This window comes from Globicephala melas, chromosome 20, assembly GCF_963455315.2.
Source record: "Globicephala melas chromosome 20, mGloMel1.2, whole genome shotgun sequence".
Classification (NCBI taxonomy): domain Eukaryota; kingdom Metazoa; phylum Chordata; class Mammalia; order Artiodactyla; family Delphinidae; genus Globicephala; species Globicephala melas.
Window position 1 is genome coordinate 14,819,795 of NC_083333.1, and position 21,948 is coordinate 14,841,742.

At 47.5% G+C, this 21,948-nt stretch overlaps 1 protein-coding gene across 1 annotated transcript in view; it reads left to right on the forward strand.

The window, feature by feature from the left end:
• The first annotated feature begins 845 nt into the window (after positions 1-845).
• DNAH9 (dynein axonemal heavy chain 9) overlaps positions 846-21,948 on the forward strand; it is a 299,063-nt gene continuing 277,960 nt past the window's right edge. The window contains exons 1-6 of the mRNA XM_030861390.2: positions 846-1,262; positions 9,855-10,051; positions 12,242-12,400; positions 13,443-13,573; positions 17,835-18,046; positions 19,513-19,746. Coding sequence (XP_030717250.2) covers positions 846-1,262; positions 9,855-10,051; positions 12,242-12,400; positions 13,443-13,573; positions 17,835-18,046; positions 19,513-19,746 — 1,350 coding nt within the window. The remainder of the gene's footprint in view (positions 1,263-9,854; positions 10,052-12,241; positions 12,401-13,442; positions 13,574-17,834; positions 18,047-19,512; positions 19,747-21,948) is intronic.

Genomic DNA, 21,948 nt, shown 5'->3' on the forward strand with positions numbered 1-21,948 from the left:
GATATTAAAATTATGAAGCTAAGCTGTCTAATATGACAGCTACTAGCCACATGTGACTATTTAATTTTAAATTAATTAAAATGAAAAATCCAGTTCCCTAGTAGCACAACACATTCTAAATGCTCAATAGCCACTGTTATAAAATATTTCAGTTATCATGAAAAAGAAATAAAAATTTGATTGGGGGGCTTCCCTGGTGGCGCACTGGTTGAAAGTCCGCCTGCCGATGCAGGGGACACGGGTTCGTGCCCCGGTCCGGGAGGATCCCACATGCCGCGGAGCAGCTGGGCTCGTGAGCCATGGCCACTGAGCCTGCGCATCCTGAGCCTGTGCTCCGCAACGGGAGAGGCCACAACAGTGAGAGGCCCGCGTACCGCAAAAAAAAAAAAAAAAAAAAAAAAATTTGATTGATTTCTCTTACATGTATTTTGTGATTTGATATTGTTTTTAACTTTGAATTACACATTTTGGGAGTAGGTGGGAGAACCATAATACTTTCAGTGTCTGGACACCTCTAAAGAATTTAATGTGACCTTAGCCAGCACGCTCCTTAGCAGCATTTATATCCTTGATCTCCCCTCCATGCGCCTCATCCATAAGCATGGCCCCGAACAGTCACCCACGAGCACCTCTAATCCGCGAGTTCAGACGCGAAACCTGAGCCTCTGCTGGTTTCCCAGCAACAGCGACGCGACCCCGCCCCTTACCCCGCCTTGCCTCTCCTACCTTATTGGACCGGAGTGGGCGGGAACAGTAGTCAAGTGTCCAGTAGGAGGGCAGCGGAGGCGGGAGTCCTGGCCGCGTCCCGGTCGCCCGGGAAACCTCTGCAGGCAGGTTCGCGCGCGATGCCGAGCGCCGAGGAGCTTCCCGCGCTGGCTGAGGAGAACGCGGACTGGGAGCCCGGCGCCGACCCGCGGCTGCAACTCCTGGGGGCCTACGTGGCCCGGAGCCTGCGGCCGGCTGCGGGCGCATGGGAGCGCTGCGCGGGCTCGGCCGAGGCGAGGCAACTGCTGCACGCCTTCCTGAGCCGCGGGGCCGCGGAGGGGCCGCGGCCGCTGCTGGTGGTGCGGCCCGGGCCCGCGGGCCTGGCGGTGCGCGCGGGGCTGGACGCGGGACCCGAGGCCGGCGCGCCTCGTGCTAAGGGGCTTTTTTGCCTGCGCACCAGGCCCGAGCCGCCGGGGCCCGACAGCCTCCGCGGAGCAGTGCTGTGCGGGGACCTGCCCGCCAAGCCGCTGGAGCATCTGGTCGCGCTCTTCTCCGAGGTGAGGGTGGGTCGGTGGCCCCGCACTGGCTGCGCTGGAGGAGGAGGCGGGGCCGGCGGGGCGGGGCCATGGGAGAGGAGACTGGAGCTGAGCTCAAGGAGTTAAGAATAAAGTGGGATGGGCCGGCTGGCCGAGCTGGCGGGAAACTAGGACCCTGGGCTGCCCCCTGAGATGTGTAGGCGAGCCGTGAAATGGCAGCTGCGGGGAATCTGAGCAGGGGCTGGGTCCGAGTCGGGCCATCGCGGGGGACTTGCTTCATTCCTGGTCTGCGTTCAGGCCAAAGTCAAGGCGAGGCTAGATTCTTAAGAGGGCCTGGGTCCTGACCTCTTTTTGAGGCGCCGTTTCTGAATCCCCCCTGTAAGCTGGCATTGCAAAAGCCCGGGAGTGGGGGCTTGCCTGGTGGCGCAGTGGTTGAGAGTCTGCCTGCCAGTGCAGGGGACACGGGTTCGAGCCCTGGTCTGGGTAGATCCCACATGCCGCGGAGCGGCTGGGCCCGTGAGCCATGGCCGCTGAGCCTGCGCGTCTAGAGCCTGTGCACCGCGATGAAGAGTGGACCCCGCTCGCCTCACCTAGAGAAAGCCCTCGCACAGAAACGAAGACCCAACACAGCCAAATAAATAAATTTATTTTTTAAAAAGCCCGGGAGTGGTGGACCCGGGGGCATTTCCTATGGGTCAGTGAAGGAGGTGAAGGGCTCTCCACGCTCTTTACTTCTGGAGAAGAGTTAAAAAGGAGAGGTGGCTTGGTTTTGATTTTCGTGTCCTTCATGAACCAGAGGTCACCCCTGTGCCCAGGTAAGAAGTTGAGGCACCCAGTTGGAAATGTCCAGCAGGCGTTTGGAGGGGCCGGCCTGGAGCGCAGGAAGGAAGGTCTCCCCGGATGTGGATTATGGAGTGCTTTGGTGACGCCACAGCAGAAGCCTCCGGAGTGCAGGGGTGCCCGAGAGAGATTCTTGGGACCCTGAGACCTTTCTGGAATAGGAGGGAACGTCCCTGGAAGTTGGGTGCGTGTGCTCCTGGAGGCTTGATGCCCTGCTGTGTGGTGTTTCCAGTCACAGGCGCTGTGGGGAACACCAGAGAAATAAAGACAAGATCCCACCTGTGAAATTCACTATATATATAGCATCTTCAAAGCTAGTGTGACTGAGGTGGAGACAGACCTTACCTAAAGTTGGCACCAGTGCTAGCATTGGGTCCTGGAGGCTCCCTGCTGCATCAGGTGTTAGGCCTTTGGTTGCTTCATGAGGAGGCTTTGGGGAGGGGGAGTTCCAGAGAAGGGTCTGGGGTGACAGAGGAGCTCTAGGGGACCCAGGGAAGCTAGGTTTCTCAGTAGATATGGAAGTATTTCAGTATTTTAATAACCGAATGGCTTTACTGCTGTGTGTTGTCTGAACACCATCCCTGCAGGAATCCAAGCTTGGATCAAATTCCCTCATGAAAGGTGATGATAGGAAGAAGTGCTTGAAAACAAACTTATTGTTACCAAAGGGGAAAGGGGGGGAGGGATAAATTGGGAGATTGGGGTTCACAGATACACACCACTCTATATAAAATAGATAACCAACAAGGACCTACTGTGTAGCACAGGGAACTCAATATCTTGTAATAACCTATAATGGAGAAGAATCTAAGAAAGAATATATATATAACTGAATCACTTTGCTGTACACCTGAAATTAACACACTGTAAATCAACTATATCTTAACAAAATTTTTTTTTAAACTTTAAAAAATTTTAAAAAAGAAAATAAGATAAACAAAATGTGAAATAGGTGAATAGATTTTAATTTACAGAATAAAGACAACGTTTATTGATATGGAAAACAAAAAGTGCTGTTGGGTTCAGAGGACAGACATATGCGTGTGGTCTGAGAGCCCTGCTTCACCTCCAGCTCTGAACTGGCTCCTGAACAAGGAGAAGGATTAGAATAAATAGAGAGCAGGGTAACTTTCAAGGTCTGGGGAGCAGACTGAACAAACGTTCCGAGATGGAGCTACGCCTAGTGTACGTAGAGGGCAGTGGGTCCATCTCAGAGTGGCGTCATGGCCAAGGCAAGGCAGTTCAGCGAGTGAAAGTAATTGTAAAACACCTCAGACTCTTAAATCTTCAAGAATTTTTATCGGTGCTTTGAAAGAGGCTGGAAACAAACTGAATGTTCATCCGTAGGGGACTGGGTGAACGAATTAAGGTCCATCTATAATTAAAAGTAATGATTGATAATGGAACCGTTCTTAAGATAATTTTATTTTTATGGTGGCATAAAAAACCCACATAAAATTCACTCTCCCAGCAATTTCCAAGCGTACAGCACAACACTGTCAACCTCATGCACATCATTGCGTGGCAGATCCCCAGAACCATCCCCCCACCCTGCATGGTTGAAACTCTACACTCACTGAACAACTCCCACCTGTGCCTCCCTCAGCCCCTGGCAGCCACATTCTACTTTCTGTGTCTATGAATTTGACCACTCTTGGTACCTCATGTAAGTGGAATCATGACATATTTGTCTTTTTGTGACTGGCTTACTTCACTCAGCATAATGTCCTCAAAGAGGTTCATTCTCAAGGTAGCATGTGACAGAATTTCCTTCCTTTTTAAGACTGAATAGTATTCCATTGTATGTATATATACCACATTTTCTTTATCCCATTCATCCATGGATGGACATTTAGGTTCCTTTCACCTCTTGGCTATTGTGGATAATGCTGCAATTTAAGATAATTTTTCTTAAAGGTTTAGAACTGTACGTATAGTATGCTACCGTTTCTGCTAAAAAAGAGAAAGGAGGGAGGGAGGAAAAACATTCATTTACAGAGTAATCCACAGGCCCAAGGAACTGGGCGACTCAGGGAGGTACAGGGGTAGGTAGCTTTTTACTGTCATGCTTTTGTACTTTAAAAATTTGCACCACGTAAATGTGTTACCTGTTTTAAAAACCTAATAATAAAATAATAAATAAATATAATAAATATTAATAAATAAATAAAAATAAAACAATTTATTTTTAAAATACCTCGAGGCCTTTACTTGCATTTCTCAAAAGCTCTAACAGCAATTCTTGGGCCATGCAACCACTGCCGTCCCATCCGCTTTTTTCACACACCCTGAAGCTGATCCAGAGCCACTTCGGGGCCCTGCACCCCTCCCACTCATGGACCCTCCCACTCATGGATCAGCCCCTGGCTGCGTGCTCACCTGGTCCTAACTAAAGCCAAAATATCCCACCTGGATGAGAAAAGTATTCTTTGTTGGCGGGGGTGGGGTGTGGGGGGGGTGATATTAACGATATTAACGATAGGATATAACGATAATGATATTAACGAAGGAATGAAGCTATAAATTTTAACTTTTCTGTCCCATTACACTAGCACAAGGTAAAATATGCATCCAGGAAATGTTTCCAAGGGAGAATTGACAGAATTTAGAAACCAGCCCTCCTGCTCCCTTTCTTCCTCCTCCCAGTCCCTTCATTCACTGCTGCCAGGTTCCTTTTCCTAGAGCTCTGGAACTTGGATGCTGTTTTGAAGTTTGGGGTTTGGGAGAGGGAGTGTCACCCACCCTTTCTAATCAGGTGTCCAGTCGGGTGGACCCCCAACTGGGTCCTTACGTTGCCCAGTGCCAGCTGGTGCCAAATGAAGGAAACCAGGTCCAGCAGAGCAGAAACTTTATTCTTTAATCAAGGAATGGAGAAGGAGGAAGCTCCTGCTCTGAAAACGCCACCTTCTCCCCGGGTGAGGAGAGGGGTGCCTTGTACAGAGCCCGGTGAACAGCAAGGGCGGGGCGGGGCGGGGCAGGAGGAGCGGGCATGCGCAGAACCTCCGTGCGTGCGTCGGGAGCGCCTCTCCTCGAGCGTCGCGACGCCTCTGCGTGTGCATGCCCTGTCGCCATCTTGGACCATTCGGCTCTCCTCAGGTACTGCGGTTTTCCTTCCTTGCTGTTTCCGTAGCCTCAGCCTTAGTTTCCCTTAAGCCAGTGCAGCGGTGGGCGTAGGTAGATGGGTTGTTGAGGGCAGAAGAAGGGAGGCTGTAGGTTTGTTTCCGGTAAAAGTGTGGGTCCTTTTCCCCGTGAGAGGAGCATGGGATTTGGAGTCTGCGGGACCCGGGTTCCAGTGCTGGTTCTGTCGCGTTCGGTGGGGATGGTGTGAGCGCGCTAGCTCACCTCTGTCAGGATCGAAGCACCTTGTAGCTTGTCGTGAAATTTAAAATAACCGATCAGGACGCTTGGAATAGAGTGTGTTAGCATCACAGAGGGCAAGCCTGTAGTGCTCGTCGCACGGCAGGCTGGTAAATCGAGAGAGGAGGTGTTGGGGCAAAGAATAGTGGCTTTAATCGGAATGCCAGCAGCCCAAAAAGATGGTGGGCTGGTAGAACCATCTTCCCTGAGGTAGAATTCAAGCTTCTTTTGTACTGAAGGCGGGGAGGAGGTGTGGCTGGTATTACAAACTTCTTGCAGCTGTTCACAAAGGTCTGGTCACAGTGTAAACCTCCAACAGGACAATTGTTATTCTCTGTTCTGCAACTTTTTGTTGACACCTTTAAAGGTCAAGCCTGGGAGGCAAAACCTTGGGAATAGGCTGTCATGTGTGTTTCAGGCTCTAGGCAACATCCTTTTACAGAGATGCAGAGTCAGCGTGATTAAGACAGGAAACAAAGCACAACGGTTAGAGCTAAAGGAATAGATACAACGTGGAGTCAGGTTGGTTCTCTGTTAGCATTAGTTGTAGGTTTTCCCTAAAGGACAAGAATTACCGTGACTCTACATCCCCCTTAAAAGCTTCCTCACTTCCTGTCACCCACCCTTGTCACTTTGCTCTAACCCAAACTCATCTCTCCCCAAAGACTCAGCCTTTCTGCTTCTGAGGTGAGACAGGCATCCTTGCTTCTCTTTGCTCCTTCTCGATTCAAGTGGAAAACAGTCCAGTTTGAATCTGATGCCTTTAGACAAAGCCACCGTCTCCCCCCATTGCTGTGTCATAAATTGATAGCACTGCCCTCATTTCCCCACGGTTGGGTTCCTGCTCGCTGTGACTCTCCCCCAGCGTTGCTCCCGTCTTAACACGTGGCTCTTTCAATAGACACATAAGTGATCCTTCATCAACCCGGCCTCTGGGCCCCTTGAACCTTCCTCCTCCGCTGACCTCGCCCTTCCTATCTTAACCACCCCTTCCCGTGCTGTTCCCAGTCCTTGCATTACCAGACCACGCCCTGGTGATCCAATTCCAGGCACCTCTTTCTCTGACCCTGCTCCTGTCTTTCCGGCTCACTCTCCCCCGCAGCCCCCTACCACAAGCCTGTGACCCTGCTGGGACCTGCAGTCCGTTGATCCTGCCACCTGCCCTCTGTCCATCCTCCACACCCACGTCCTTCCCCCCTTACCCAGCTCAAGTGCTCCATCATTATCATCACGGCCTCTGTCTCGCTTTGTCGTACGTCTTTGGCAAAACCATAAATCTGGTGAACTCCAACTCCCTGCCTACCGTATACCCGCCCTCGTGAAGCTGAGCAGAAATGTCTAGACTTCGTGTCTAGTCTTGCTATGTCCTATCCTTTTCCTCACTCGTCAGGCTCCTACCCCCACATTGCATGGAAAAGAAAGAGTTGTCAACGTCACCAGTGACCTCTACTTGTCTGAATCACATGGCCATGTTTCAGTCTTTTTCCTGCTTGACCTGTGAGCAGCCTTTGGCACAGCTCATGGTGACCCTGTCCTCCTGGAAGCACTTTCTTCACTTGGCTTTCAGGTCACCAGTCTTCTGGTTTCCTCCTCTCACCATCGCCATTTCTTCTATTTCCCCTGTTGGTACCACCCCCGCTTCTTGCTAACTTGCTAACATTGGAAAGCCCTTAGGCTCATTCCTTGGGCATCTCCTCTGTATATACTCAGTTCCTTGGGGGGCACTCATTCCCTTTCAGAATCTTATGAATCATCTCATCTACCTCTACCAGCTTTGTTATCTCCAGACTTTTCTTCTCTGAGCTCCCAACTGCCAAATCCGATGCCTATTCAGTGTCCCCACTTAGAAGTTCAGTAGATTTATCAAATTCTAACGTGTCCAAGAACCTACTCCCAATTCTTCCCACAAGAACTTAACTCCACCGTTATTCTTCCCCACGTCAGCTATGGCGGTTCCCTTCTTCCTGTTGTCCAAGTCCCAAACCTTGGAATCATCCTGACTCCTTTTTACTCACACGACTAATCCATTAAGAAATCATTTTGGCTGAGCCTTCAAAATTTATGTAGAATTGGACCATTTCTTACTATCTCCTCTACTCTGCCCTGTGCCAAGCCACTCTCTTCTGTACTATAGCAATAACTTGCTAGCCAATCTCTTTTTCCACTTTTGCCCCCAAGAGTCTATTCTCAACTCAGTAGCTGGAGCGATCCTATTAAAAAAGATGTCAGACCATGTTGGTCCTTTGCTCACAACCCTTCAATGATTTACATTCCTCAGAGTAAAAATCAAAATCCCACAGGCAGGGCTGCATGTGATCTGACCCCTTTTACTCACCCCTACTCTTCTTGCCAATCCTGTCCCAGTTTCACTGACCTCCACACTGCTCCTTGATCACACTAGGCATGCTCCCACCTCAGGGCCTTTGCACTGGCTGTTCCTTCTACCCTCAATATACTTCCCCCAAGGGTCTGCACAACACTCTCCCTATCTTCCCCAGTCTTTGTTCAGATGTTACCTTCTCCATGAGATCTGCACCAATCACTCTATTTACCATTACATCACTTCCAGCCCACCTGTTTCATTTTTTTTCACAGAACTTATGGTTTACTGACTGTCTCTTCCCTAGAATATAAACTTCATCAAGTCAGGAATCTTCATCTGTTTTGTTCACTGATGTACCTTCCAAGCACCTAGAACAGTGCTAGCATGTGGTAGACTCTTGATAGATATTCATTGAGAATATTCATTTCATAGAAGGTTCATATTCACTATTTTTCTATCACTGAAAGCCCTCCAAAATGCACCCAAGCCCACCTGCCACTTTTTATTCAGACAGCATATATTTCAGTTATTCTCTGAACCTCTATTGAGTGCTTCCTGTATGCCAGACCCTAGGGAGGACTGTGGGTATAAGATACAGTCCCTGCCTTTCAGATCCTAGAAAAATTCTTGTTCATCCCCTCTGCCCTGTTAGGCCTCCTGCCATGGGTCCAAGGGGTCCTTTCTTAACATGAATGTGAGTAGAGCTCAATTTGTGACATTTTATCTCTCGGCACCCCCTGTTCACCTGCTGTTGTAAGTTCTCAGTTTAGTGATTGCTTCCAGACAGACCAGGCAAGGATCATTCTCTTGGCTTCATATGCTGGGTCCAGGCCTTCTATCTCATAGCCACATGGACTCACTGGTCGTATATGGAAACCAACCAACCATTTAAGTCCGTGTTTTCTTTTCAGTCTTTGCTAGGCAGCTCCTTATCACATTTCCTGATCATCTGTTTTTCTTTCTAGTATTCCCTTTCTATTAGTTGTGAACTTTTGACAGGCAGAGGTTCCTAGTGAGTTGCATGAATTACAGCTTTTTAAGTTGCTAATGGTAGAAACCTCAATTTAAATCAGCTCAGAAAGTTGAAGAGCAGCCTGATGCAGGAGCTCAAATGATGTCATAGGACTTGGTTTTTCCTCCATCTATAAACCCTCTCTTCCCCATATTGACCATATTCGAAGGCTCCATATGGTAGCAAGTTGGCCACCAATTGTTCCAGACTCGTAAAGAGAGAAAGCTTCTCTTCCTCAAAATGTCCAGATAGAAGGCTTTGGCCTGACTCTTATTGGCTCAGATTTGTTCACATATCTACCTCTGGATCTGGAGATGAATACTAACAGAAGAGGGGCTATGTTCAGTGGCCAAAACCAGCTCAGGTTCACCCTACAGATAGATTCAAGATCCTCAACTTGGCTTGCTTCTTTAAAATGCCCTCTCAGGCCACCTGTAGACAGAGGGTCATGCTTACCTGCATCTGTCCTGTTTTTTGCCTCTTGGCCTTTGTGACAGTTTCACCCGTTGATGAGGAAGGGATTCCTGCCCTAGGGTTGCGGGGGTGGCCGTACACGTAACACTGGACAGATGAGACGGCCGCAGGTTATTAGCACAGATACTCACAGTCCAGAGGAGGGAGATGCTGTGCCAGGCAGGGCCACATGGGGGCTTGCACGTGGGAACAGAGCAAATGAACAGGGGCTGTGGGAGGCAAGCTTTGTACTATCGAGAGGGTGTGGTGCCCACTGTTTCCTGTGGGGGGATGGGATCGGCTTGCGTGAATATTCCACTGGCTGGAACTGAAGCCCACTCCTCAGGGATGGGCGGCGGCCATGCCTGGTCCCCTTGATAAGCAGGGCTGCTGGACTAGGGGCCTTAGCGGCAGGAGCAGAGTGGGCAGGGCAACTGTGGATAGGCTATTCGAGGCCCTCCCGATTTTACCAGATGCCAAGGCAATACATAATGTTGGTTATTAATAATTAGGTCTTACAGAACAGGGACCTGCAAAAGGTGGTATGTAGCTCTCTCGACCTTTCTCAGAATAGTCTTTAGGGTTTCAGAAGTTGCCTGCCTTTCTTTTCTGTACACGTCTGTCCCAGGTTGTCATCCCCATCCTAGCCAATGAGAAGAATCACCTAGACTGGCCCCACGTGGTTTGCCAAGATGTCCAGCAACACGCCCACAGCCTCCAATGTGACCTCTTGGTTCTCCTTGCGCAAGCGAAGGGGAAAACTTTGCTGCCTCTTCCAGTCGGCTCAGAAAAAATGGGGTTTGTGGATTCTGAAAGTGAGACCGCGTAAGTACCACCAGGCTGGCCATATGGGCCTCAGAGATGTGGGAGATGCTGGTTTATCTGAGTGTTGTCTTTACGACTTTTCTGTTCCTGACTCTGCATATCTCTTTGTTCTGCACACAAGCCCACTGTTTGCCAGCATCCTCAGACTGTATGTTTTGTGCTGATGACTACCCTCGCCCCAGTCCGTCTGCTGGACGTCTTTTAAGGCTGTCACGCAACATGGCCTTTTTTCTGCTCAGAACTATTTCAGGGCTGAGAGTAGCCAGGCTGATTTCAGTGTTTCGCTTATCAGGACAGTGTCTCGCTTATCAGGACAGTGTCATCATTGGCAAAGACCCAGGTCCGGTCTGGGAGACAGCACGCCTCTTCCCAACATTTACCCAGCACACACTGTCACTGTCCAGACCCTCCTCCCCCAGCAGCTGGAGACTTTTTTCAGGTTCTGGGGATTTTTTTCCAAACAAACAAATCTGGCTTTGTTGAGGCTTGAGTTCCATGCCTCCTGTGCCTGGGAAGACATTAAAGCCTCATCCTCTTCTCCATGTAAGAGTGATACCAACTATCAGCTTCCACTTACCATTCCAGGTTTTCTTCTGTCCTGTGGTGATTCTTTTCTTTTTCATTCAAGCCAGGCTATATATCTAAATGCTATTTTTTAATCATCTTCTATCCAGCATTTCTATATGTTTGTGGCAACAGGCCATCTTCCTACATGTGCTTGGTCTGCCATATTGCCGGGAGTCTCCAAATGTATTACGTCATCATTGTGTATTCAGGGCCCATGATTTTATCTGAAGAATAAGTAATGCATGGGATAGCAATGTACTTTATAATGAGTTTTTGCTGTTGGAAGTAATTTGCTACATATATAATTTGAAGCAATTTCCTGGTTAACTGTTAAACTTACTGTGGTTTAATAAAAATACACAATTTTCAAAATAAATAAATTCAAATTACCCTTTTCCTATTCCTTTTCTCTTTTAACATAATAACATTCACTGTGTGTGTATATAATCATTGCTGAGTTTGTCTCCCTTTGTTCAAATTTGATAATTTCCCAAAAGGTTGGATCATATTTCAGGGAGGTGAGTATCTTCTCCCTTTAATACCGTCCATAATCACTTGTACCATATCATTGCTCAGCAAATATGAATTTAATTAAATTAAGTGAAGGTAGGTTTCTGGCATGAAAATGCAAATGACAGATTCTCTTTCTTTGTCACCCATGTCCTGGATTCTTGGCATGAACTATTGTCAGTTCAGACTTGGTGAAAAGGCAACCAAAATGTATTTTTGATTTTTAATCCCTTCCAAACATCCTTAGTTAGTTAGTTTATTTAGAAGGTGTATGGGGGGAATGCATGGGAATTGCATTCTTCATTAGAAAAGTGAGGACAAAGGATAGTAATGTTTGGATGTCTGATAGCTTGCCATGTGGAGGAGAAAGTAACCTATTTCCTCTTACTGCAGAGGTCAGAACTAAGACCAAATGAGGGACTGGCAGGGTGATAGACGTGGTTCAAAGTAGAGACAAACTGTCTCCCAGGGAGAGCTGATCTGAGGAATGTGCTGCCTTGTCGAGTAGGGAGCTGGCTGGCATTGGTGGGACTCAAGCAAGGGTTGGGTGACCATTTGGATGTTTTCTGTCCAGTGTATTCCTGCACTGACAGAAGGACTTCATAGGATTCGGAGTTCTTAAACTAGCCTTCAGAATATTGGCGAGCCTCTGAATCTTGAATAATTGTGTATGAATAACTGTATACACACGTGCATAAGCAGCTTGTCTGAGGAGAAGATCTGTACTTTTCACTGACTACTCGGTAGAGCCTGTTATCCAACAAAAGTTAAGAGTGCTTGGACTGGGTTTCCCTGGTGGTGCAGTGGTTGGGAGTCCGCCTGCCGATGCAGGGGACACAGGTTTGTGCCCCGGTCTGGGAAGATCCCATGTGCCGCAGAGCGGCTGGGCCCGTGAGCCATGGCCACTGAGTCTGCACGTCCGGAGCCTGTGCTCCGCAGCGGGAGAGGCCACAACAGTGAGAGGCCTGTGTACCACAAAAAAAAAAAAAAAAAGAGTGCTTGGACTAAGTGGAATTTCCCACCTGTTTTTAAAAGATTTGGGATTCTGTTTTGGGGGACACCCAGAGTTAAGCTATTTCCAGTGTCCCAGGAGATTTGTTGTGTCTTTCACAGCTTGGATTCTATGGATAAGTCAGTCATGTATGCCATTGAGTCTGCAGTGATCCAGTGGAGCCATCAAGTCCAGGTGGTTCTCAAGAGGGAGTCTTCCCAGCCTCTCCTACAGGGGGAGAATCCCACCCCACAGGTGGAGTTGGAGTTCTGGAAGAGCAGGTAGGCACAGACTCAAACCCTGCGGAGCAGATGTCTCTCAGAGGATAATGGGCTGGGGGAGGCAGCCATTGAGTCTGGTCCCACCCCCAGGCATCTCTCATCACCCCTGGAGCAGACAGCTCGGTGTCTCTCATCACCCCTGGAGCAGACAGCTTGATGTCATTTGGGTCAATGCAGTTCTTCTGTGCACTGGGAGTTGACACTTTCCCCAAGGTTCAATAGTCATGCCTCGTTTCTTGAGCTACCGTCAGTGTATCTTCTGGCATTTCTTCAAAGGCTCTTTCAATTACATGTAAAATTAATGAACTCTCTTTCATATTTTCTACTGTCTACTCCCTTCTCCTTGGACAGTCAGTATGCACACATTTTTTGTAGGATCTGGAGAAAGAGAGGGGTTTTGGCAGTTCACCACTGAACGGCGTCTCCTAGGTTCCAGGCGGTCATTAGTCCATTGTCCACTGTGTCTTAGCCCCACAGGTTCTCGAAAGACCTAATTATTGCTCTTGCTCATTCCCCCTCTTCCTCTCCATTTCCCTGCGCCTATTTATCATTGTGCTGATTAATCTTTTACTCAAAAGGAGACAGACAGGTGTTTGAGGCAGGTGTCCCTGTCCTTGCATGTCATGTGACCAGGCATGCCTGTAGGGCTCCAGTCCCACTTGCACCCCGTGCTGAGATGCCCCATCCTCTTGCCTGGTTTCTGATCATTCTGCTGACCTACTGCGGGGCCCTCCTCCAGCAGCCTTACCCTGACACCTCTCTCACCCCACCCCAAACCTGCCTGCAAGAGCCAGTGACCTCCAGCTGCCAAGCTTTTGAGCCACCAGATGGTCACAGCAGTGTTCCCTGCTGCTACCTCCTGGAGCTGCCCCTCTGAACCTGTGTTCCAGACTCAGGCTTTGGTCCTCACTGTTCTGGGAACAGAGGCCTCTGCGGAAGCACCCTGAGGCAGGCTTCCTCTCTCTATCTGAGGGTGGGTCATCGCAGCGTGACTTGTGTTTCCTGATGTTCACCTGGGTTCCCTCTTCTCCTGGTGCTGCAGGTCTGAGGATCTGGAATACATTTATAATCAACTGAGAACGAGAAAGGTGAGGGGCATGGCGGGGCTTCTGGACAAGCTTCAGAGCAGCTACTTCCCAGCTTTCCAAGCCATGTTTAGAGATGTTGTAGCAGGTGAGGACCCGCAAGTATTTTCATAAATTGACTCAAATTTCGTATTTATGCTGAATTATCTTCCTCTCTGATCTCAGCAGCTTCCAGTCCTTATAGCCTCCAACCTGAGACAGTCTAGCACAGAGGCAAGAAGGCCAAATGTAGAGGCAGGGAAGCAGCTGCCCTGTGCTCTGTCTGCATTTCCAGCGCTTTGTGCCCTTGACACAGTCGCCTCACCTCTCTGAGCTTTCGAGTGTGCCATGGAACAGCGCACACACTTCCCACCTGCTTCCCTGGGCTGCTGTAAGGTGGGGTAGGCGGAAGTTCCTTACTGACTCTACCGCACTGGCAAATGCGCTTTGTGATCCCCCATCTCTGCAATTTACCTCCTTCCACCCCCTGGCCCTTCAGGAAGTCTCTGTTCCATTTCTAGCTCCATTCTGCCTTTTTTGCGCCTGTCAGATGGGACTGCAATATCCTGGCCATCTGAGCACCAGACAAGATCGGCCCTTGTCAAAACTGCAAATCTAGCAAAGTCTATAATTAGAAAGAGGTAAAATTTTTAGGGCTCCCTGTCTCCTCATCAGTGCACTTTGCTTCTTTCCTTTCTCCTATCACAACTCCTCCCAGCTCTTCAGTATTGTAGGTCAGAATGTGCTTTTAAAGGTGTTTGCAATTTCATATAATTTAAGCTTAACCCAACCAGTGATTTTCAAACACTTTTTCTCTATCAGAACTTTCCTTCAATGCAATCTCCTGTGTGAGTCCAAAATTTAAAACTTGCCAAGGTGTATTTGCTCTGCTAAAGAGGGAGTGTCCTGTGTCCAGAGCCCATTGATGGATCCCCTGTCCCACCTTCTCCCACAGGGTTTGGAAACCACTCAGATAAAGGAATGAAAGTTCCAGTGGTGGAGTTTCTTACATGTGCTTTATAACAGAGAAGAACTGGTTTAAGTAGCTGGTCTTTGAGGTCCTTCCGGGCCCTAAAATCTCATCCCGGAGGCTGCTCTGCGAGCATCTAGAGCTGGCTTGGAATGGGGTCCCTGTTGGGGTCTCAGTTTATTGCTTCTGTGAGAGATTTTGTGTGCCAGAGGAATCAACTGTTATTCCCAATTTACACTCCAATTCAAATGAGATAGTGTCCCCAAAAGTGATATGTGTACCAGTGCTGGTGTGAGAGATGGTTGTGGGAGATGTATGGACAGGTGTATTTTAAAATGTGCTAACGGGTAACTTTTTTTGGCACATGATACAAGTTTTCCATTTATAGTAGAGATTTAAAGTTTTCATTTTATATGATTTTATTTAGGCTAAAATGAGAGTCAATTTAGAGAAAAGTATGAAGTAATACTACAGGTTGTAGGCAATCATGACAAATATCATAAAGGAGGTATGCAAAGGACTGAAATTTGAGGCTCTGAAATAAAACATATAGTAAAAGTATATTTATGAGTTGGTTATTTAGAGCCCCAAATGTATTTTTCACGTTAATAGGTTAATAGAGTACAATCATTCACATTGATTAATAGTTATAAAAGATTCGGTTCCCCAGGCCAGCTTCTAAAAGTTGTTTGCAGAAGAGTATAGGACAGCAATGAAAAGAAGTTAGAAACAACAATATCATCATAGTAGTCCCAGAGAAACACCACTGTAAAAATAGAAATCCTTGAAATATATAACTCAATCCCGATGATGGAAGAAAAGAAATTTTGATTAGAGTTGCCAGGTAGAGACTTGGTCAGAAATATTGGTGGGGTCTATGGAGAGTAAAAATATTTTAGAAGCTTTCAACTGATTTTCTCATTTCAGAGCATCTGTCTTTATTCTGCGCAGATATACTAAGTGCATTGTTCTTATCAGTCACAATCAGGGTAGTTCTTTGGCTTACAGATGGATGGAAGAGAAGGAGAGGAAAAGAGATAGTCCTGGATTAGTGGGCACGTGGGAAGTAAAGAAGGAGGTTAAAAGGATGTAGGCAAATGTGTGGGAGCAAGATTGTCTGAAGTGGAATTGACTGGGCAACGAAGAACCTTGGAAACCGGAAGTAAAGATACGCTGGAGGGGAAAGGACCAGGGCAGTAAAGACTAAGTGGGGAGTTCTCGCCTCTGGCCACTAGGGAACAGGGTCGGCACAGTACGGCCCAGTTGCCAGTCCAGGATATTTGTAGGCGGATGTGTGTGGAGAGAAGTAAAGGCCAGGGGTTCTCTGGAGCTGATGTGGACTGGCTCACAGTTTCTCTGTACGCAACCCTTTTCAAAGCGCCCTCCCTAGCACTCAATGACTGCAAGTTAGTAGCTTGAGATTAGACATGGTGGGAAGATTGGGAGTATTTACACCCCAGAAACTGGCAAATGCTAAAGACTTTTGAGATCAAGGCTTTTGTCCCAGAAGGGCTTGTTGTTAAAGATTTATCAGCAAACCACACATATCCCTGTGCAGCTGGGGTTTATGTTTGAATTTTGTTTTGTTTTGTTTTGTTCTGGTCGTGCTGTGCAGCTTGTGGGATCTTAGGTCCCCAGCCAGGGATTGAACCCAGGCCCCCTGCAATGGAAGCATGGAGTCCTAATCACTGGACCTCCAGGGAAGTCCCTATATTTGCATTTTTTAAAAGCTGTGCGCCTAACTCTGTTCATCTCTGACTTCATTTGGCTTGTGAGCCAAGGTGATTGCACCCTGGAATAGATGAGCTGGCCCTCAAACGTTGAGCTCTTAAAAATCAGGGGCATGCCTATTTGTATGATTAAAGGAGATTTTGCTTATTAAAAAATATAACATAAAAAGGAAGCTCCTCTGGCACAATGGTCTCAGTTTCTCTTCCCTCGAGGCCCATGTGAAAGCCTGAGCGTGTGCTCATTGGAGTGGCTGTTGGATTCTGACACCCCCCACCCCACAGTGGTTCTGATACTTCCATCAGCTCCCCCATTTAAGAATCGCTGCTCTAATCAATTTACCATGACATCTGACTTTCAAATATTGGATTCACATAGTCCTTCCCACAAGTCCATTTGGGATATAAAGTACACCTCTCAAACTCCTGTGTGTAGTGAGCCCCACAGCCATCAAGCCAGGGCTTCAACATGATAAGCTTGGGGTATAATCTTCCTTTTACTCAGCTGAGCAGGGGTGGCCGATTCACAGTCTAGGCAAGTTATTTAGATCTTAATGTCTTTCCTTATAAAGTGGAGTAGTAAAGCTACCTCACAGGGTTTTCTATGAGTTGGTATATGTCTCGTGAGTTGGACAGTTCCTGGCATATTGAAACTGCTTACTAAATACAGTAATACATATATATTTTGAGTTTCCTTTAGGATGAATGCAGAGCTTCATCCACATAATAAAACCCAAGACCATCTGCTGTCACATGACAGTGCCTGGTTATCTGCTCAGGAAAGAACCAGCCTTTATAAACCCTCCCTTCCTGTTCAGTTTGTTCAGTGGACTTTTGCATTCCCTGTAAGTGGCTCTGCAGAATTAGTGCCCAGAGCTACTGGTTTTCCTAGTTTCCCCTCTCAGCCACCACAGGATGGCTGGTGGAAGCCGCTCTCTTTCCTTGCCTGCATTCAAAGGAAATGGCAGGAGATTTCCCGGCTTTGAATACCAGCAGAACCTTTCCATAATCAGCCTGGGCTATTTCTGTATTCCCTGTGACTTCTCCTCTGTAAGAGCTTCATGAGATTCTTTATTAGCAAATACTTATCAGAGACATTACCATGTATGGAATGCCTGCTTTGGTCCAGGCACTGAGCTAGCTGTATATGAAGATTTTGTGTGTGCTGCCCTCGGACCTTCATGAGAAACCTTTAAATTAGTTACTGTTCAGCCTGTTGATGAGGTTCAGAGAGGTTAAACATGCCCAAGGTCATACATTTGATGTATCGGCATTTGAAGGCAGATCTCTCTGACTCTCAAACCTGTCCTCTATCATCTGTCTTGTATTGCCTTGGAGTTAACAGCAGCAAAGGAAACAGCAAACAGTTACTGAGCGTCTTCTACACGCAGAGCACCAGACTGGGGCTGGGAGGGCCAGGAAGAGGTCCAGATACAGGACTTTTATAAGAGAGCCTCCTCAGACCACTATCCCAGCTGCCCAGGCTCTTCTGTTTTCAGTGTTTCCTCATAAGAGCTAGAAAGTTTTCAGGGACCAGCGCTCTCTGCTCCCTTAGTGCAGGAAGAGATCGCAACCATTGCTTTGCAGATCCTTCACTCCCAGGCCCCAGGGCTTCGCTCCGTGGGTGTGAGCCTCAAGCCAGGAAGGTGACCATCGTCTCCAATTCCTTCCAGCTCTGATGGAAGCGCGGGACATCCACACGCACCTGGTGCCGCTGCACCGCCACCTGGAAACGCTCGAGAGCCTGGAGTTTCCTGAGGTGAAGCCACGGCTGTGGCCTCTGCTGCACGTGGTCTGCCTGATCTGGGCCACGTGTGAGCCATACCGCTGCCCTGGGCGCCTGATGGTGCTGCTGCAGGAGATCTGCAACCTTCTGGTCCAGCAGGTTTGCGCCCAGGATTCCCCAACCTCTCACTGGATGGCTCCGAGTCATGAGAAGAATAAAGTGTCCATTGTTCTCAGGGCAGGGAAATAATTAGGGTCCAAAGGGTTCTCAGACTTGAATTGTTTTATCATCACAGCCAGTAACTCACAAAGGTGTTCTCAGTCCTGCTGGGATCCTTAGGAGGACCCGGGTCAGGCGCAGGGTTGGGGTGGTAAATTTCAACCTCCTTAAGGATCTTAATGGCCTGGTATTAGGTCAGTAGCAAAGCCCAGCAGCTAAGAATGCTGCCTCTGGAGTCAGGTGTCCCTGTGCCACATCCCGCATCACTACTTGTCAGCTGTATGTGCCTGGGTGAGTCTCTCACCTGCCCTGTGCCTCACTCTCCCTCTGTGCAAGGGTGGGAAGAAGAGGACCTGCCTCGGAGAGTTGCTGGGTGGCTGTGAGGCTCCAGTGTGATCCTGTATGGCAAGGCTCACATCATGCCCCCACGTGCTAAGAACTCACTGCCCGTGAGCTATGTAGAAACAGCTTCTTGGCTCACACGCTCTATGCTCCTTAGGGACCCATGTAGCACCAACCAGGGCAGCATAAACCTTGGGGAGGGCACCTGTAAACAGAATGAGGCCTTTAACAAGGTTTGGGTGATCAGCCCCCCAGATTGGCTCACATCTGTGGAGCACATTGAAGGCTACAAAGTGCTGTGACATCCCCGTCATTTGTGCATGAACCCTGCGAGGTGGGCAGGGAGAACCTTGTTAATTTACTATTATTATTTAACGATGAGGGCTACAGCTCAGGGAGTTTAACTGAGTCACCAAAGGTCACCCAACCCAGGACCGGAAGCTAATTGTTTAACTCCTAGACCAGCGATGTTCCATCACTGCATGTTTGTCAGCCAGGACTCTTACGATTGAAAGTCTAAGAAAACCCAACCCAAACTAGCATCAACAAAAAGATAACCTATTGGCTCATTTATCTCAGAAGTCCAAGGAAAGGTTGGCTTCAGCCCTGGATTACAGTGAGGCCTGGATGAGGTCACCAGGACCCAGTTATTTTGGCCCCTCCCTGTGGTGGTGAAGATAGCTGTCCAGTGGATTCAGACTCACAGCTTTCCAGGTTCAAGCCTCTGGTTCAAAGAATTTGTGCACTCGAATTATTTACTATAGAAAACCAATGAGTCACAACGAAACACCTGGAAAGGACACCTGCCCAGCCCCAGCTAGCCCAAGGAAAGTCTCACTGTGTTTCCTTGTCTCTGGTTGGTCACTTTCAATCACTGACTATGGCTTGAACCCAGGTTCCAGTCTACCTGTGGAACTGAGGATGGGGTCCGACGTTTCCTATATTAGGCTTCTGAAAAACGTTGGTTGGGCAGTTACTCAGTTGAGAGCTGTGGGCTGGGTAGAGTTGTGGGCCGTCCTGTACCTGTAGCCAGGCTTAGTGCCACTAACCTGTCTGCCCTCCAGGCCTCTAATTATCTCAGCCCAGAAGACCTCCTGAGAAGTGAGGTGGAAGAAAGTCAGAGAAAACTGCAAGTGGTCGTGGACACCTTGAGCTTCTTCAAGCTGGTGTTTCAGGACAGAAGGGAGAATCTCCATTCTTACTTCAAAGAGAACCAGGAAGTCCGGGAGTGGGATTTCCAGTCCTCTGTGGTCTTCGTGAGATTGGATGGCTTCCTGGGGCGACTGGGCATGGTGCAGGTGAGTGTTCTCGTTCCTGTCAGGCCCCCGGCTCCATGCAGGAGGGAGCCGTCCAGGGATCCAGAAAGTAACAGCCATAACAAAGAATGAAGTCATGCCATTTGCAGCAACATGCAGGGACCTAGAGATTATCATAGGAAGTGAAGTAAGTCAGACAGAGAAAGACAAATGTGTGATATCATTTACATGTGGGATCTAAAAGAAATGGTACAAATGAACTTATTTACACAGCAGAAATAGACCCAGGGACATAGAAAACAAACTCGTGGTTAACAAAGGGTGGGGGGAGGGATAAATTAGGAGTTTGGGATGAACATACACGCACTACTATATATAAAATAGATAATCAACAAGGACCTACTGTACAGCACAGGGAACTGCTCAATATGTTGTAATAACCTATATGGAAAAAAATCTGAAAAAGAATGGATATATGTATAACAATCACTTTGCTGTACACCCGAAACTAACACAACATTGTAAATCAGCTGTACTTCAATTTTTTAAAAAAGTATAGTATTTAAGATTTCAAAAAAAAAAAGTGAGGAAGAAACCTGAACATTTATCAAATGAATTAATTTTTTTTTATTTACTTATTTATTTGGTTGCACCAGGTCTTAGTTGTGGCAGGTGGGCTTCTTAGTTGTGGCAAATGAACTCTTAGTTGCATCATACATGTGGGATCTAGTTCCCTGACCAGGGAACGAACCTGGGCCCCCAGCATTGGGAGTGTGGAGTCTTATCCACTGCATCACCAGAGAAGTCCCCAAATGAATTAATTTTTAAGACTAGCTGCCTTTCAAGATGTAAGTGGAAATCCTATTTTATTCTCTAATGGCAATTAAGTTTTATCTCCTTTTCATTACATTTTGTGTATGGAGAATGCACTAAGAGAATTATAATGTATCTGCAATTCCCATGCTGTATTATTAGATCAAAATTTGGCCTTTCTTTTCTTTATTCCATGTTTGTGTCTGCCTATAGGATGACCAAATAAAAAATGAAAAAGTAAAAAACAAAAAACAGAGTAAGAAAAGGTCCAAGACAACATGGTGGTTGCCCCACCCCCACCCCCCATTGGCTGGAAAAACCCATGATTCAACAACTATTTTGATTGGTTATCATGTAATGGTAGTTTTACCGTACTAGAAGTTTAGGAAATTCTGATCATAGACTCAGAAAGAAGGCCGAAGGAATCAATCGACAAATACAGTTGTTTTTCAAATTACCCATAATCTTCTTGCTAGAAATCTCATGCAAAATACCAGCGAGCTGACCGGGTGCAGCTGGCCATTCCCACAAAGCCACTGCTTTGAACTCTACTCTCCCACCCTCAGGGTTGCTCTGAAAACTACAAGACTAGCATGAATCCCTGTGCAAAAGAAATATGACTTTTGCTCAAAGTTGTGGCTCCCCTCCAGCAGTTTTTTAAAAGTTAATATGAATGTTAGTTTAAGGACCAAGGTGAGAAAGCATAAGGCTTTCTCTTTTGATTGTTTTAGAGTTTAGTGTGGTTAACAGGTGTTTTCACACTTTGCAACTCTGTATTTACTGATTGAACTTTGCAGGGAGAGTAGTGGGCATAATAAAACAAAACAAATACTTGTCCTAAAACTAATTTGGGAAATTCAGGGTCAAGTTCAAGATTAAGACAATAGCAGTCAGGACTGAGAAGGAATCAGAATCATGTTTCTAGCATGATCAGCAGAGATTTGGGAAAAAGAGAGGGGCTATATTGGGGGAGGCTGTGATAAGTGGCACAAACCATGGGATTATGAGGATAGGAGAGAGTGAAATTGAATCTGTTCATTCCAGCTCAAAAAGCATCGGTCCAGCACTGCCATGCACCAGGCACCATGCACCAGGCACTGAGCTGGGACCTGGAGGTAGGACGGTGGCTGGGGTACAGCTTTGCTTGTAAGAAGCCCATGGACCAGTAGCCATGGCCCAGGAGACGATAGAGACAGATGGAGGAGATCCAGAGATGCAAAGACACAGAATCAGGAAGTTTCACTGAGGCGTATTAAGTGCCATGAAAAAAGCAAAATTGGCGTGTTATTGGGAGCAAGAAGGAGGGGTCTCTAACCTAGAGAAGGTCTGAGAAGGTGGGAGCACAAGAGGAAATGAATTTCAGAACTGGAGTAGGAATTCTCCAGGGAACGAAGACGGGAGAGGGAATAGAGACAGACAAAATGTATAAGC